The sequence below is a fragment of the Dama dama genome, chromosome 20, assembly GCF_033118175.1.
Source record: "Dama dama isolate Ldn47 chromosome 20, ASM3311817v1, whole genome shotgun sequence".
In the NCBI taxonomy this organism is placed as follows: Eukaryota; Metazoa; Chordata; class Mammalia; order Artiodactyla; family Cervidae; genus Dama; species Dama dama.
In genome coordinates this window covers 109,168,233-109,186,356 of record NC_083700.1, presented here as the reverse complement: position 1 = coordinate 109,186,356, position 18,124 = coordinate 109,168,233, and the positions used below count along the sequence as shown (strand labels likewise).

The following is an 18,124-nucleotide window of genomic DNA, read 5'->3' as shown; positions in this document are numbered from 1 at the left end:
GTAAAGCCAGAGAATTTGCATATTTTTGTAATTCTGATGCAATCAACCAGCAACTACTGTTGTTGTCTAAAATCCCAGTGGCTATATCACCCCACCGTACCAAGGAACCAACTGCCAGTCCTCTGCAGCAGAAACTCAGCCAGTACCAAGAATAGATTCACTGCCTCCTGAAATGGCCTGTTCCCCTTACAGGCACCTCTGAAATCCTCCTTTATTTGTGCCAAAATATACTTCACTGTACTTTCTGCTCGTGATTCACGAGTCTGTTCTCTGGAGCAATGCAGAACAAATCTAAGTCTCCTTCACATGACAGATCTATATCATTTCCCTTAAGTCTTATTTGTACGTAAGAAATACTATCCCATCACTCCATCAACACTGCCTCAGGGCATTTTCCAGTTCAACCAACATCCTGTACTGCCCAGAGAAGTGAAGGTTGTCAATCACGTTTTTTAGAACAACTCTTTCCCAAATGAGAAGTAAACAGTAGGGAATTTGGGACATTTTCGGACCCCTGAATGTCCTTCACTGGTATTTAAAAATCTGCATTTTCCCCCTGCTCTGATACTGCTACCTTAGTTTTTCAACACCATTTTTAAGTAACATTTCTTTAAGAAGTATTAAGAACAATCCTTAAGAAAACACAGAGTCTGTAGGACTTGTGCCCTGACCTACTCTCTCCCAACCCTCAGCTCAGCCAGCACTTCAGATGAGGGAGTGGGAGCCAAGAACACAGGCCTCCCTCTCTCCCCTCGGCTGCCAGACAGAGGGCTGGCTTCCCGGAAAGAGCCCAGTGTTAGCAATTCTCATTCTGGCTCCAGCTACCTGTTGCAAAGGCTAAGTTAGAGACAAGCACTGCTGAGAGATGGGAGCTCACTTCTTATATCTAGCTTACACTTATGGAATGGAAACTACATAGAGCTACTGAGTTTGCTGTTGTTTAGCTGCAAAGTCATGTCTGACTCGTTTGCTACCCCATGGACTGCATGGTATTTCCCAGGCAAGAATACTGGAGTGGGTTGCCATTTCCTTCTCCAGGGGATCTTTCCGAGCCAGGGATTGAACCCGGGTCTCCTGAGACCACTAGGGCCCTGACTGCCACTGCCCTACAGTTTGAAAGGCAGAGGTTCCACTCCACCAGGAGAGGTAAGCCAAGGAGACCTGAGGCTACTGTCCCTCCCCCAAGGGCTCAACTGAAAAAGCGGGTGCCACTGTTCCCAAAGCAATTCCCTCTTAGCTCAGTAGGTAAAGAGTCTGCCTGCAACAATTAAACAGAGACCCGGGTTTGATTCCTGGGTCGGAAAGATCCCAGGACTTAGTGACCAAACCACCACCACCATTGTTCCCAGCTCCAGAGCTGTGACTCGAAGAACTCTGGCCTTGAGGTTGAGGTAGGAGGAACAGATTGGAATAGGGAGAGCTCCAGATCTCTTCTCAAAGGAAACTGACTTCATCTGCAACAGAGTGTGGAGAATGAGGAGTTCAAGCCTAAGGGCACTTTCAAAATCAGTGGATGTTGGGGTACAAGGCAGTTAGGGGGTAACTGGCAGATTCACTGGAGATACAGGCTAAACTGTAGGCTGCTTCTTGGTCTCAGCATTTGCAGATAACATGATATAAAAAATCCTAATGAATTCACTAAGAAACTATTAATAAATCAGTCCAGCAATCAGGATATAAGCTCAGTATACAAAAATCAATCGCACATCTATACACTTACAAAGAACAATCTGAAAATGAAATTTTGAAAATTTCATTTACGATGAAAGCAAGACAAGATACTTAAAAATAAATTTAACAAAAAAGTACAAAAACTATATTCTTAAAAACTATAAAACAGCGAAAGAAATTCAAGATCTAAAGGAACATAAAAATATCTTATGTTTACAGATCAGAAGACTAAGTATTGTTAAAATACCAAAACTCCTCAAACTGATCTACAGTCAATGCAATTCCTATCAGAATCCCAGTTGGCTTCTTTACAGAAACTGACAAACTCATTCTAAAATCCACATGGAATTTAAAGAAACACAGAAGAGCCAATAAACTATGAGAAAAAGGAACAAAGTGGGAGGACTGACTCACTTTCTGATTTCAAACTTAATGACAAAGCAATAGTAACGTCGATACAGTGTATTACTAGCACAGTGATCATACAGATCACCTGAAAAGAATTCAGAGTGCAGAAACGAATCCACATGTCCAATTTTTTAAGGAGAATGCCGCAGCCATTCAATGGACAAACAATAATCTTTTCAACAAATGGTGCTAGGACAACCAGATAAATGACATGCAAAAGAATGAAGTCAAACCCTCACCTCACATAATTTACAAAAATTCACTCAAAATAGATTAGGGAGCTAAAACTACAAAGTCTTAGAAGAAAACATAGGATTCTGTAAAACTATGACCTCAGATTTAGTAATTCTTAGATATAACAAAAGCACAAGCAAGAGAAGAAAAAACAGGTAATTCGGACTTCATCATAATGTAAAACTTTTGTGCAGCAAAGGATACTGTCAAGGAAGAGGGAAAAAAACAAATAAGAGAAAATATTTTTAAATCATGTGATATGGAACTCAAATATCTAAGACATATAAAGAACCCTTAAAAAACTTAGTAATAAAAAGAACCCAGTTTAAAAATAGGCAAAGGACTCACACAGACATTTCTCCAAAGAAGATTTACAAATTGTCAATAAACACATAAAGAGATACTCAACATCATCAGTCATCTGGGAAATTCAAACCAAAATCACTACAAGTTATCATTTCACACCTAGGATGGCTACAATCAAAAAGTCAGATAATACAGATGGATGAGGAAGCGAAGAAACTTGAACCCTCAGCCACTGAACATAAAATGGTGCAGCCAATTCAGAAAACAATCTGGCAGTTCCTTAAACCGTTAAAGACACTGGCATCATGTGACCTAGCAATTCAAGTTCTAGATATGAAGCCTAGATAGGAACCTCGTGGCTCACTCTCCAGCAACTTCTACTGCTCTCACAAACCCCCTCCATTCTCCAAACTGGCTATTTGACCTTTATTTTTTTCTTTAAATTTAAATTTTCACTCCCTTCATGCCTCAGTTTGGAAGTTATCTTCTTTCAGCAAAGCTTCCCCAATGCCTCAGATGGGCAGTGGGTCTCACATATTAGTGAGCATCAGAAGCCCTGGAAGGCTTATTCAAACACAATTGTTGGGTTCCATTTCCAAGAGGTTCTCATTCAGTAAGTCTGGGTAGGACCCAAGAATGTGCCTGCCAGGCTGGATGAATTTCAAGTTGGAATCAAGACTGCTGGGAGAACTATCAATAGCCTCAGATATGTGGTGTGGCTCACATGATAAAAATCTGCCTACAATCCAGGAGACCCCAGTTCAATTCCAGGGTCAGGAAGATCCCCTGCAGAAGGGAATGGCTACCCACTCCAGTAGTCTTGTTTGGAGAATTCCATGGACAGAGGAGCCTGGGGGAGCTACAGTCCATGGGGTTGCAAAAGTCGGACACGACTGAGTGACTCACACTTTTCACCTTCAAATATGGAGATGATATCACTTTAATGGCAGAAAGTGAAAAGGAACTAAAGAGCTTCTTGATGAGCATGAAAGAGGAGTAAAAAAGCTGGCTTAAAACTCAACATTCAAAATACTAAGATCATAGCATCCAGTCTCATCACTTCATGGCAAACAGATGGGGAAAAAGTAGAAATATAGACAGACTTTTTTTTCTTGGGCTCCAAAATCACTGTAGACAGTGACTACACCCATGAAATTCAGACACTTGCTCCTTAAAACAAAAGCTATGACAAACCAAACCTACACTGCATATTAAAAAGCAGAGACATCACTTTGCCGACAAAGGTCCATATAGTCAAACGTGTGGTTTTTCCAGTAGTTGTGTACAGATGCTCAAGAGTTTGATCATAAAAAAGGCTGAATGGCAAAGAATTGATGCTTTTGAACTTCAGTGCTGGAGAGGACTCCTCAGAGTCCCTTGGACAGCAAGGAGATTAAACTAGTCAATCCTAAAGGAAACCAACCATGAATATTCATTGGAAGGACTGATGCTGAAGCTGAAGCTCCAATACTTCGGCCACCTGATGCGAAGTGGTGACTCACTGGAAAAGACTCTGATGCTGGGAAAGACTGAGGGCAGGAGGAGGTGGAGGTGACAGAAGATGAGACAGTTAAATGGCATCATCAACTCAATGGACATGAGTTTGATCAAACTGTGGGAGATAGTGAAGGACAGAGAAGCCTGGTATGCTGCAGTCCATGGGGTCACAGAGTCAGACACAATTCGGCAACTGAACAGCATCAACAAATTCCCAGCTGATCACACCTTAAGAACTACTGCTTCGTGCTCCCTCTCTCACTACACCTACCCCACTGTATTCCAATTTTCTGTTTATGTCTTTATCCTACGAGCTCCTTGAAGATAGGGGATACTAAGCCTCACGACCAGCCATACACTCCATAAGAAGTTTTGTAGACCCTACCATAAATCTGCTCCTCCCTCTCCAATTACTTCTATTTCATCAACAGTTCCACCACTTTCCCAGTCATGGAAGGCCTACTATCTAAGAGCCATTCCAACTTCTGCCCTCACCCCTCAGATTTAGAGCATCACTAAGTCTTGCTTATTAATGTTAGCCAGGTCTCATCTTGGCCCTCTTCATTCTCACTACCACCATCACACTCTCTACTGGTTTCCCAGTCTTACTTTCTACTATTTCAAATAAGGCTTTGAACCCTCCTAAAACAACACTTGGCATACATCACCTCAATCCACCTTTCAATAACCCCCACAGTCAGCTATATTTCAAGCCCTGTATGATGGTTCCTACTTACACACCCAAATGTTTGAGTTTCCTGTACTCATGAGTCTATGGGCTCTTTGAGGAAAGTCGCCTTGTCTCGTTTATCCTTGCCTTAGCACTGTTGAACTGATAGAGTAGGCACACCAATGTTTAAATTTATGAACCACATAGATCTACTTGGTTTTTGCCTATGTTGCTGCTCACGTCCTAGACTCTTTTACTTATTCTTCCCTTCTTTAAATGTCTAACACAAAGTACAATGCATCTTGTTACATTTTGCTGATCAAAAAACGGGAAGTCGCAATACTTAACATAAAGAACAGTTTATGCTTCCGCACCGCCAGCACCCACCCAACCACAAAAGCGGGCAGGCAGCTCCTCCAGCGGGTGGCCTGCCCGGCGCCCGGCTTTACCTTCATCTGCGCCAGCTGCTGCTGCTGCTGCTGCTGCTGCAGCCTCCGGAGAGCCTCCTGCTGCTGCTGCCTCTGCCGCAGCAGCTCCTTCTGCCGCTGGAGCTCCAGCTCTTTCCGCTTCCGCTCCTCCTCCTCGTGCCGCAGCCTGGCTGCCTCCTCTTCCATCCGTAGCCGGTTCTCCTCTAACCTACGCTGGGCTTCCTCTTCTTCCCGGGCCCATTTTGCAGCCTCCTCTTCCTTCCCAGAAGGAAAAGAAAATAATAAAATTTAATTATGTTTTAAAACAAATCTGAGTCACTTTTCAAGGCTTCGGTCAGAGGTGTGCTTACCGGATAACATCATATTTCATTTATTTGCTAATTTCTACATAAAAGGAACATCACTTTGGACATCTGTGGTAATACTGATCTCTAAGAGATTGCCACAACCTCAGGCAAGAACCCTTGAATCTGCTCCAACCCTGAGGCAGAGTCAGTGCGTGACGGATGCTGGGTGCAGAGAGCTGCTAGGACCTGCAAGGAAACTGACTCTCAGGAAAGCCTCAGCCAGGGCCAGACCCAAAGCAGCTTTACAAGACCTCCATCCGAGGGTCTCGCCCCTGGTGGCTCACAGGCCCCTGGGAGAGCTCCCCTTCACACATCCTCTATCCCTCTACTACTTTCGGTAGTACCCTGGATCATTCTCTTCCTGCTTCTCTCCCTCAAAACCACTCCATGTGCCCCCTGGAGTTCTCCTGGCCTTCCTCTGTGAAGGCTGGTTACAGCACTTGCAATGCTCTATCTTATCCGGATAGCACACGCCCCTCCACTCTCCAGAACTCAGGGCAGACATCGGCTACTCTACGAGGACTTTCTTTGCCTTCAGAAGGTAGATGTCCCCTCTGTCTTTCGCTTACACTCAACTATCCTTTGTTCTCCTCTCTCTGGATGCTCTTAGCCAACTGGTGACAGCAACTATTCTTAGCTATCCAGCACCCATTCCTTTCCGTCGTCTTCTTTGTAGAGAGAGCCTCCTGTCACATTCAAGGTTTAAAATGCCAAGCTTCGCTTTTTAAGCTTCCAGTGTAAACTGGGACACCCATGTAATCTAATTTAGGCCAAAGGGCTGATTCTAGAAAAGATATTCTTCCCAGAGGAGAGGAAAGAAGCACGAGAGAAGGGCCACTCCCTTTCTGGGTACAGTATGGTATCCAACACTACTAACCATCAGGTAAAAAACATGAACTTAAAAGTCAACACACCAAGACCTGGTAGAGCAGAGTATGAACCGTGAGCGAAGACGTCAACACACCAGGACATGACAGAGAAGCATGGGGAGCACCTGGAGTCTTAATGACATCACTGAGTCACCAAAGTTCATGTTTAGCTGCCTTATCTCCAGAACACCTTGACAGGTGAGGCAATAATGTTATCTGCTGTTTTAGCCAATTTTAGGTCAGTATTTTGATTTTTCAGCTGAAAGATCTACAATGTGGTATTTATTTCTTATAAAATCATTACCTACATAGTCTGTGAGCTTCTTGAGGGCAGAAACAATTTCTCAGAAAGTTTAGGACTTGAGCAGGAAATAATCACAGTAACTAGCATATGGTATATTAACAGAATATATATTAACTGTTGAATAAATAAGCCAAATAATGCATTAACATACAACCTAACCTGGAAATTATCTACCTCTAAAGAATTTAGATTTCTCTAAAGAGTTTTAATCAAGAACTTAAGCAAAAGCAGGTAATCTCCAGTTTTGTGTCAATCTAATCAACAAACAAAAACCTACATCCGTAAGTGTGGACTGCTGCACATGGTGACTTCCTTCCAAAGAACACAGTAAAGGGGAAAAGTATGGCGGAGAACCCGATAAGCACTACTGCAGCCAGGAGATCAATGTCACCGTTAATAACCACACATCATGGTGCTAATATACAGCCTTGGTATGTGATGAAAATGGTACTTTACTGCTGTGATCTTCTTCCCCAAACACCCCTAACACCAGTTTAATTGTGAGAAAAACTTCAAAAGAACTCTAATAGAGGGTTACCCTTCAATATACTGACCAGTATTCCTTAAAGTGGTTTAACTCAAAAAAAAAAAAAAAAAAAAAAATTCTGAGAAACTGTCATGGCCAAGAACAAGCTAAGGAGACATGACAACTTAATGCAATATTCTGAATGAAATCCTAAAACTGAAAAGAGACATGAGGGGAAAACTTAAGAAATGTTAATAAACTACAGCCTTTAGTTAATAAAAATGCATCAATACTGATTTAGTCATGTGTCAGCATTGGTTTATCACAATTAATGTACCATACTAATGTAAACTAGTAATATAGCAAACTGTACTACCATCCCAATTTTTCTGAAAATCTTTGTACTACCATCCCAATTTTTCTGAAAATCTAACACTGTTCTAAAAATAGAATCCACTAATAAAAAATCTATTACTGTTCTTAAACATTAAAGCAAAATGCTGCAGGGGTCCTGGCTGCACTGGAGTTAGGTAACAGCACTGCTGTGTGATCTCACGGCTACACTAGGCAGCAGAGAACTACACGCTCTAACGGTGCGGACAGGGGAGAACCCTAAGGCAACAAGGCATCAACCTCCATGCCGCACGTTTGGTTTTTTAAGAGGAGCCCTTCTTTGATTCCTGTGGTGCTGTTTTTTGTTTGTTTTGATTCCTTGACATTTTGTTCAGCTTTTATAATTACACGTGGGATGGCTATTACAGAAGTATTAAGAGCCACTCAGATCTCCTTTGGTAACTTTCAGCAACCTGAAAAAGCTTTAGATGGGCTCTCCTAATATCCTAAGACTTTCTAGATCACTAATTCCTAGCTTCAAAGAAGAAATGAGGAGAACAAGTGCTCTGATCACCTGCTTGCGTAACAATTCTTCTTGCTTCCGCCTCTCCTCCTCTTCTCGCCTTCTCTCCTCCAGTCTCCTAAGAGCTTCTTCCTGCTGCTGTCTCTCTTCCTCTTCTCGCTGCCGCCTTAACGCGATTTCTTGCTCCCTCTGGCGTCGCAGAGCCTCTTCCTGAATTAAAGAGGGTATGTGTGAGTGTCTGCATATCCTTCTGTGCGTCTCAACTAGTATGTTATCAATACATTATAATTTGAAAAGACACAGGCTATGTGCTGCTAAGATTCTGTTAACAGCAAATAGAAAAAGTATCTAACCAACGTCTAGAGTAAAAAGTGTTCAAGTGAGCTGGGGAATAGGTATATTAAGAGTCAAAATAATTTGTACTTAAAATATTGATCGTTAAACAGCACTGCATGTGTTAAGTTCACCCTGGTTTCAGTGTTAGCACCATCATTTCCTGATTAACACTAGTAAGGACTCAAGCTTTCGTTTCTCTTGCTACCAATAGTCCCAATTTTTTTAATCAACTGAGAACCTAAGTCAGCAGCAAATACACCTGGTGAGTAGAGAGAAGTTCTCCAGTCAGAAGGATGGAATAAAGCCACGTGTCGCAGAACATGTTCTCAAGAACTGAAGTCCTATGGATATTAAATATACAGAAAAGGGTCCCACTGTCAAAATAACTCAGGAAGAAATCCTCAGCAAACAGATGCCTTTACTGTAACACTTCTTAAAGTCGTTACACACTAGTGTAGAGTGTGACTCTAAGAAATATTAGTAGTTCTAATCTAATCTCAGCATGGGCTTCCCTTGTGGCTCAACTGGTAAAGAATCCACCTGCAATGCGGCAGACCTGGGTTTGATCTGTGGGTTGGGAAGATCCCCTGGAGAAAGCAAAGGCTACCCACTCCAGTATTTTGGCCTGGAAAATTCCATGGAGGACACGGATGCTTTTTGTTTTTCAGTTCTTATGGCAAAAGACAAGGAAATATGTAATAAAGGCTAGACACGCTGGGCTGTTAAGAGTTGATTCTTTCAAATGGGATCTTTAAAAATCCAAGGAGAAAATGGTCCAAGCACATAATAAAGAATTCCCCAAAAAGAAATACAAATGGTTGTGAAACATGAAAAACTTTTAGTGTCACTGGTTATAAATACTTCAAGATTTCATTACTTTTCAAATCTAACTGGTTTATAATACTCCAGGAGATATGTGAAAGCAATCAATTCTAATGATATACTAGAACTGATGAACATCCCTCCAGTAGCTGTTAATGGATAACAGACATTTCTACTGAAGGAAGTGAGTGTCCTAACATTCTAACCCCCGTCCTGCTGAGAACTCCCCAATGCCTTAGGGAAGTCCCCTCCAGGAGAACTAGGACCTGTGAGATGATGGGAGAGTAGGTATCCGGAGGCCCTCCCTCTTTCAGCACTGATCCTTCAGGCAGAGTTCTCAGAGACACACCTGTTTCCTTCGGGCAAGCTCTTCTTCCTCCCGCCTTTTCCTTTCTTCCTCCTGCTGTCTCCGAAGAATTTCCTCCTGTTGTCTCCGGAGTTCTTCTTGCCTCTTTCGCTCCTCCTCTTCCCGTTTCGCCCTCATTTCTGCCTCTCTCCTCTCCTGCTCCAGCTGAGGTTACACAAGGGTACTCTTAGAAACTTGAAGCCAAACACAGGAACACTCCACATCACGACAAATACTGTCAGGAGCTGGTCCATGCAGACACGACCATTCACACAGTTACATGTGGAGCGACTGGGAAACGAGAGAGCTCTGAGCGCTCCACGCTCTGCGGTCACAGCAATCGCGGGGCTTCATGCTCTTCCCCCCTGAACGCTCTTCGCCCTACCCTCACCCACGCCTTCGCTCCATGCTGGCACTACATCCCACCTCCCACCTGTGGGGAGAGCAGCAGGCCTAACAGTAACACCAGAATGCTCTTGGCTTGGCATTTCTTTGTTCATCCCTACAAAGGATTTTCTGATTGAAGATCTAACAGTGTGTCCAACGAGGTTTCAACTGAAATGTCACAAAAGCTGCTAGTGTGATAAATTACAGAATTCTTTAAAAATCTGAGGACCAACCACTTCACAAACTCCATCCTGTAGAGCTCCCGAGTACTGGTCAAATCCGGCCCTCAGACTCCAGTTCTATTGCCACACATACAACTCAGGCCTTTACTTTCTCGTCCACATGCCTAAGAATCTATTACCTAGCTGCCCATCGTCCAGTTTTGCCCAGGGTCCCCAGCTCTACATCTGACTCTCCCAGGCTTATATTTAACACCATCCTTCACCTCGAAAAGAAATCCTAAGTCTTTAACGTGACACAGGCAAGTTATTGGCCTGCCTCATCTTCTTTAATCTCTGTCATCGTTTATTCTTCAGACACACCAGCTCCCGGCTAGACCAAATTATTTAACTGTTTCCTGTGCCAAGATGTTCACACATACTCCTAGCCTTTACAGGTCTTGCTTCCTTCAACTGCAGTTTAATTTTCACTTCCTTTCACTGTCAACCCCAAATCCTGCAACTGAGCTAACTCCTACTATCCTTTAAGTGACTAGCTCAGGAATCACTGTCTATCCAAGTGTCATCCACTTCCTGGTCCCCACCTCCCCTACTAGGTAGCTGGCCCGTCTGCTTTCCTGTGCTCCTTGTCTGTGCCAGCATCCTCCCTATCCCTGACACACATGTGCACACAGACAAGAATGCAAGGTTTCATCAGCTATGTGTTCAAAGCACAAAGCAGGGAAGGAACAAGAACAGACTCAAAAACTGTTGGAACTCTGGTCTGTCAACGCATATGGAGACAGATCTTGACCACGAACTCTTTTCATATTCTGGGCACTCTAAAGATACTGTCACTACCTCAGGGGATAAGAATGCACTAAATATAAAATAGGAACAAGATTCTCTCGGAGACATGAGAACCCAGAAATCATTACAATGACACCAGGCATTGACAAGCAACCTCTTCTGACAAGTATTAAAATCAAAATTCAAGATTGCTAGCTCCTCCAAAATATGCAAATGATAATGTTAACGCTGAGATTTTTAGCTGTGTGTCTTGGACTCTAGAGTGCAAATAACCACCACCATGAAGATTCAATGTGGTGAACTCAAGCCTCAGATCAAGGGTCGAATAAGCAATGTAGTGGATATTTTCTTATGGTCTTATAATAAGCAATTATCATGAACAGTGCTATGTATGACCGTGATTGTTAATGTGTCAACAAACCCATATTGACTGATTTAATTTAAACTTGTTGGTTTTAACTGTTTTGAGGCTTTTTGGGGGAGAAGAAGGCACAATAAGGAGAGTGTGTGAAATGTGCTTATACCAGCTACAAAGCTGTGAATTTAAAGGAAAGATGTGTGAGCAGCTAGAGTGATACCAATAACAATAAGCAAATGTCTATGTCCTGCAGCTGGAAAGCAGGCACTGCTATGGAAGAATGAGTTGCCGACCTTTGCAGCTTTGGCCTTCTCCATCTGCTGAAGCTGTTCAAGGGCAGGTCCTGGAGTCGCGGGGTCAAGGGGAAGATCCCATACACTACCACCTTCCCAAACTGGAAGACAGGAAGGAACAGAAGTGAGGGGTATGAGAGCTGACACATACAGCTAAATACCCAGAAGCATAAAGAAGCTGCTCTCCTGTCCCAGAGCGAGCTTCATCACAAGTGTCTGCTTTGCTTCCAAATAGACTGAACTACCAGCGGGTTCTAGTTTATAACAATACTCATCAACATATCCAGAAGGAAAGAGAGCACCAGGCAGAAAGATGAGAAAATGAGGTAACAGCAGCCTTTTCCATTTCCCAAATTTCTGGGTACTTACAGAGGTTAAGTTACACATCAGTCCTTGACTCAAAAGCATAGGTCATCATTACTTATGTCTTTATTTATGTTTTCTCTCAAGTGATTAAAGACAATTTAAAAGACTTTTCTACAATGGGTTAGGACAATGTTTAAAAAAAAAAAAAAGAGGAGGCTCAAGTTCAGAAAATCTATCTACTAAAGAATTTCCAGGAACTCCTTAACAGCTATTTTCAATCCTTTGCTGGGGCCTATTAAAAAAATAAAAATTTTCTTTAAAAACTACTTTTCATTAATATTCACTACAAAGCAGGTCCCAAAACTGATTAAAAAAAAAAAAAACTGAATTATAAAAGTTATTAGAAAGCTATATCCTTGAAGCTATACTAAAGGCCAATCTAAGTTTTTACCTGTAGGCTGTGAGGGTGCTGGCTGGAGTTCCCAGATAGAACCAGTATCTGGCACTGACACAGACCTAGTTACTGAGGGAATGATGTTCTGATCAGATATTCTGCAAAAGGGAAATTAGAAAATTAACAAAATTAACTTGTTCTTGTCATTCAAGAAAACAGATAAAGAGGTATTTTCAGAGATTTGTAGGTTTTCAAGGTTACTTAGCCAAAAAACATCACTGTTTTAACTACAATATAACACTACCAAAACATTTAGGAAAGAAAAAAGGATAGAGGCAAAGTAATCACACTTCTGGACTCCTCAAGGTACTGGCAAATTTTGATTTCCAAATAATAGATATGCCTACTGTCTTTTAAAAATTCAGTAAGAGTCGCAGAGGCAGCATTTCTCATGAAAAAAACTCACCGATCATAAGTCAAAAGGTGTGCATTTTAGTTCAGTCTCTGACGTTTTCTGCGTATGTCAACTAAGTCCTTTAGCCACTCTGAGACATAGTTTGCTCATCTTTAAAACTAAGACCTTAACATGATTTAACCTCCCTATCTCACAGAATGGGTTACGGCTCAAGGGAGAAATGTAAAAGGTTTTGGTTAAATTGGACAATAAAGTTTTTAAGAGCAATGAAATGACTAAAACCTTTGTGGGAGATAAAACAAATACTACCCTGAAAGATAATCTGAAACAGCAGGAACTTAAGACTTTTAGCATAGTTTCCATGTCTTTAGACTCACTTTAATGGCTTTTGGGTCTGGAAAAGTATAACTCTGTGTGGCACCATTAATATCATTCTTGAAATATTACAGGTAAAAATGAGATTAAATTTCTCAACCACAAATTTTTGTCTTGCTGAGTTCATGAGACTACACTGCTTTTCAAGTGTTCTTAGAATTCTTTGGTTATTATGCAAATTTTATCCTCTGAGTAAAAAGACAAAATAAATGCTCTATTTATTAGTTATTTTTTAAAACTATGTTCTTACACAAAACACAAAGATATGTGTTTTGTGTGGGTATTTTGATACTAAACTTCACAGATTAAAAATTTCCTTTTCTCTCTTTCTTTAAAACACATATATACACACACAATGTGACACATCACGCAAAATAGCACCAACCTCATCTTCAGTGCCTGGAACTGCTGGAGAAGAAGAGCCAACTGCTGCTGCTGCTGGGAAGACAGTGCTGCTTTCTGCTGCTGGGCCAGAACTTGTGCATACTGTTGTCTTCAAAAAGTAAAACATGGTATAACCTGTCTATCCACATTCAGTTCACTTTACAGAGACATTACAAGACAAAGTTCAGTCCCCACACAAACAAAAGAAAATCCCATTAGAAATAGCTATCAAATATATTTTTACAATACTTCACAACAGTCACACAAACAATTCTATACATTATTCTAGAAAGAACTAAACTAACAGATGACATGCTGCAGAGTGAAAACAGAAAAAAAAAAATTTAAAGAAATGTCAAAAACTGGAAAACTCCCTTAAGATGTTAATAACCTTTTATCAGAAAATAAAACAGATTCAAACTAACAGCTATTTCCACATGAAGAACTCTTTGCAAAAATAAAATCCCACTTGTATAAAAATCCTCAAATTTATACATTTCAGCTTGGAAAATTTTAGGTTAACATTTTTTTCACTAGAACAGAGGTGGACAATTTTTTCCTGTAAAGGGCCAGACAGTAAATATTTTTGCCTTTGCAGGCCATTCACAACTACTCAATTCTACCTCTGTAGTGCAAAAGCAGTCATAGATAATACACAAACAAATGCATGTGACTCAGTTTCAATAAAACTCTGCTTAGGAAAATAGGCAGCCAGTCAGTCCGCCAACCTCTGCACCAGATGATAGCAAATCTTACTTCTTCCACGAAAGGGACTCACAAATCTAAGTGACTCCATGCCACTACTAATAGCATAAACTTTTACTTCTTTCCTGCCTTCTCATCTGCTTTTTCTCTGTGGCAAAGCTGACCCATGCAGAAGGCAATTAATTCTTAAAATCACTGATTCTTGCTTTAGCAGCTAAATATCTTGCAAAATTATAGTTATGTGTCACCTTCTGCAAACTTCCAATATTTAAGAAACCAGCTAAGACCAGACTTAGGATGTGGAGTGGCACTATGCCACTAGCTGGATGACTGACGTATCCCACAAGCTTAGTTTTCTGCTGGAAAAGGTGAAATCTGGGAGCAGACTGCATCTGAAGGCCCTCCTGGTGCTGCAGCGCACCCTACCACATTACTGTCCTTACTGTATTAGGAACTGCTGATACTGAAGGTGCTGCATCTGGTACAAGGCTGTGAGCTCCTGCTGCCTGGTCAGTCGTTCCTGGTCCAGCTCTCCCTGGGAGTGAAGGGATGGGGGAAAGAAATACCAGTAAATAAACTGAAAAGAGTCTAAAAGCCATTTAGTACTTACACTTGAAAGGAAAAGGACTCCTAGACCTCTTTTTGCCCCCAAACACTTTAACTATTAAAAAAAAAAAGTCAGGAACCTTTAGAAACGAAGCAGTGCCATCTAGTGGAAGAATGTGGTGTTGGTACGTAAGAGATACCCTGAGGTGGGAAATGGCCCCTATTTTATCTTAGCTTGTCTTCTCTCTTGCCCTTGAAGCTGAACATTGTTCTGTAATCCAGAGTTCATACTATAACTAAAACATAACAACCAGGGACCTCCCTGCTGGTCTAGTGGTTAAGACTCCGCGTTCCAAGGCAGGGGACCAAGGTTTGATCCCTGGCCAGGGAACTAGATCCCACATGCCGCAACTGAAGATCCTGAGTGCCACAACTAAGACTGGGCACAGCCAAACAAATAATTTAAACGAACAAAAGAAATCGTTCTCCCAATCTTAAAAGTGATTTATAAACTTGAAGATTATGTAAAAATTAGAGAAGTAGGACAAAACAGAATGGAGTAAAATTAAATGCTATGGTAAGAATTTTACAGTAGCTCGTAACAGATACAGGGAGCCAGTATATGTCGTCTTAAAGAGGATGAGACATTTAAAATTAAGTGGAATATAAAAGAGCTTTCACAACTGTTTAACTCTCTATCCAAAAATTAGAGGTGATTCTATTGCTTTTAATACATCACAAATTTAAAAATAAGGGGTAGTAAAAACTTTTTTAGCTTACATATCAAATTACATGGCTGGAATTTAAATTTTGGAAGACAAATAAAAGTGAGGGGAAAAATGAAAAGTGAAAAATAAGGTAGCTGAAATAAAAGCATAAGGGTGACATAGACTAAAATTAGACAAATCATTAATGAACAGTTTATATCTTTATCGCACACTTGATTACAGTTCAGAAAAACACATTTGATGTATGACTCCTTTGAGTGAGGTTCACCTGAAACTCAAGGACATTTTTCTTTCTCATTTAACTATTCATGGATAAAAGCTACAGTAGGTTAGTTGACAATTAAGGGCAAAGGCAATACCCGACAAGAAGCAGAGCTTCCCACGGTCTTTCCCCTGAAGTGGGTCTGACTGAGGCTCATCCCCTATAACTGGAAGTCAGGAAATGGATTAGAGCTAGCATGCCAAGCTCCAAGTGGCTGTCAGCTCTCAAACATGCAAGATAAAAACGCATCCCAATTTCTGAGTAGATGGTAAAAGTACAATTTACATACAATAATATAACAATTTCTCTGGATTTACAACAGAAATGTCAGGGTAATTCCCTAGGACTCTTCACTGCTCTCCAAACTTATAGGAGGTCTCAACCCATCAGTGGACAGTGAAATTAACTATCAGGTCAAGATAAACTTTTACATATTGGGGGAAAAAAGAAGAAACAGAAAGAATATATGTACATGGCGCCAAATGTTTCGTGGTACTTGCTTCAGATATATCCGCAAGTTAATGAATATATGAAGTAGTGATATGAAAATCTTTTGTTTTTTACTATCTGCTATGGTCAAAAAAATGTGATAGCTACTGTTCTCACTTATGAACTCTCTTGGCTACAGATGTTGCAAATGACTTACTGATCTTTATCTCATAAGAACCTAACATAGCCCTGGCACAGATCCTCAATACATAATTGGTGAGTAAATCCATGGATCTTACTGTAGAAATCCAGTGTTCAGACTAAAGATTTCTGACTATGGTCACTTAAAGACTATGGCCAGCAATCAGATAGTCCAACCTGGAAAACGGAAAGGTGAGGCCCAGAGCCAAAGGAACTCAACAGGGAGAGGCCCAGGAGCATCTGCAAAAAAGACTTCCCCTTCAAAGGTCTCCAGTGTCAGCATACTAAAAGGGTTACGTTATGATCCAATTTTTAGTTAGATATCAGTAACATATTTTAAAAGGGCTTCCCTGGGGGCTTAGATGGTAAAGAATCTGCCTAAAATGCAGGAGACTGGGGTTGGATCCCTGGGTTGGGAAGATCCCCTGCAGAAAGAAACAGCAAGCTATTCCACTATTCAACCCACTCTGTCCATGGAGAATCCCATGGACAGCGGAGCCTGGCGGGCTACAGTCCACGGGGTCGTAAAGAGGCACGTATTTTTTAAAAAGGTAAATAAATGGAGAGAAGAATGGGCATTCTAACTAGAAGCAATGAGAAACTCTAAGTCAGTTGTATTGAAACACAGTAGATAAAGGTAAAAGCTCTGAAATGAATTTGGAAAGGTCAAGAGCCAAAACATGCATGAACTGGTAGGGAGGCCAAGACAAAATATTCTTCCTTGAACACATGCTATAAAGCTACCGGAGGATTCTATTTCTTTAGAATGAGTGTGGGGTATGTGTGAGTGTGTGTGTATATATATATACACACACACACACACGTATATATATATGTGTGTGTGTGTGTGTTGAGAGGAGGAGGAGGACAGGTTGTGTGTGTGTGTGTGTGTGTGTGTGTGTGTGTGTGTGTTGAGAAAGAGACAAAAAAGAAGAGGAGGACAAGCACAGACATCTGAGTAAGATCATTGTAGCTACATATGTAGTCTGGGTCAGACTTCCCACTGTTATCTGATCAATTACTTTCAAGGAACTACTGTTTCTTCTTCGTGAGATGTAACATCTTGGGCAAGTGCTTCTGGGGCTACTGTGTTCCGAGTGAGGCATAAGTTACTTACCATATGCGGAGGGGGAGCTGGTCCGGGAGAGAAAGGAACCCTTCCCCACATTTTCATGATATCACCAAGAGGCTGGAAGCTTTCATCACATGCTCTCTTCACCAACAAAGACATAGTGAAATAGCCCGCCTGAAACCATTCTGCCATCTCCTGATTATTGAAGGGACCTACAATAACAAATATTAAACAGAAGAGCAATAAAAATCCTTTCAAGCTAAAAAGAAAAAAAGTATTTCCTGGGTCTGATCCTTACCCAGATAAAGGTAACAACTTGTTTCAGGTGGCTCCTGATCTTAATTTATCAAAAAAAGTGGTGAACAGACTTCAAACTAATAAAATACTACAGAAACAATTTAGAAATAAGCCTTATGTATACACATCCTAATTTCTGCAGTGCTTTAACTATTTTAAAGAGCATAATTGTCTCCAACTTGCTCAGTCTCTCAGAGCTCAGAAGCTCATCTAAGCTCAAATGGGCTCAGAAGCTCATTTCAGAAAAGCAATCACACTGAAAAGAGTGAGTGTTTGTTAGACCTGGTATCACACAGGCATAGAGAACATAAACATGCATGGCAAGAATATGCTCTTCTCCAATTTTCATTTCCCGTCAGAGCTTGTTGGAAGTTAGGCAAACTATAAACACAATAATTAATTAAATTAAGAAAGATGACCAATTTTTTTTATTATTTATCTGAG

The 18,124-nt window shown here is 41.1% G+C and overlaps 1 protein-coding gene across 9 annotated transcripts in view; it reads right to left on the bottom strand.

The window, feature by feature from the left end:
- GIGYF2 (GRB10 interacting GYF protein 2) overlaps positions 1-18,124 on the bottom strand; it is a 128,225-nt gene that overhangs the window by 18,260 nt on the left and 91,841 nt on the right. For all 9 annotated transcript variants that reach the window (XM_061122477.1, XM_061122470.1, XM_061122479.1 and 6 more), the window contains 8 exons: positions 17,429-17,595; positions 14,589-14,680; positions 13,442-13,549; positions 12,324-12,424; positions 11,567-11,667; positions 9,564-9,725; positions 8,108-8,266; positions 5,236-5,472 (listed from right to left, as the gene is read on the bottom strand). In XM_061122477.1, the coding sequence (XP_060978460.1) occupies positions 5,236-5,472; positions 8,108-8,266; positions 9,564-9,725; positions 11,567-11,667; positions 12,324-12,424; positions 13,442-13,549; positions 14,589-14,680; positions 17,429-17,595 (1,127 nt within the window). The remainder of the gene's footprint in view (positions 1-5,235; positions 5,473-8,107; positions 8,267-9,563; positions 9,726-11,566; positions 11,668-12,323; positions 12,425-13,441; positions 13,550-14,588; positions 14,681-17,428; positions 17,596-18,124) is intronic.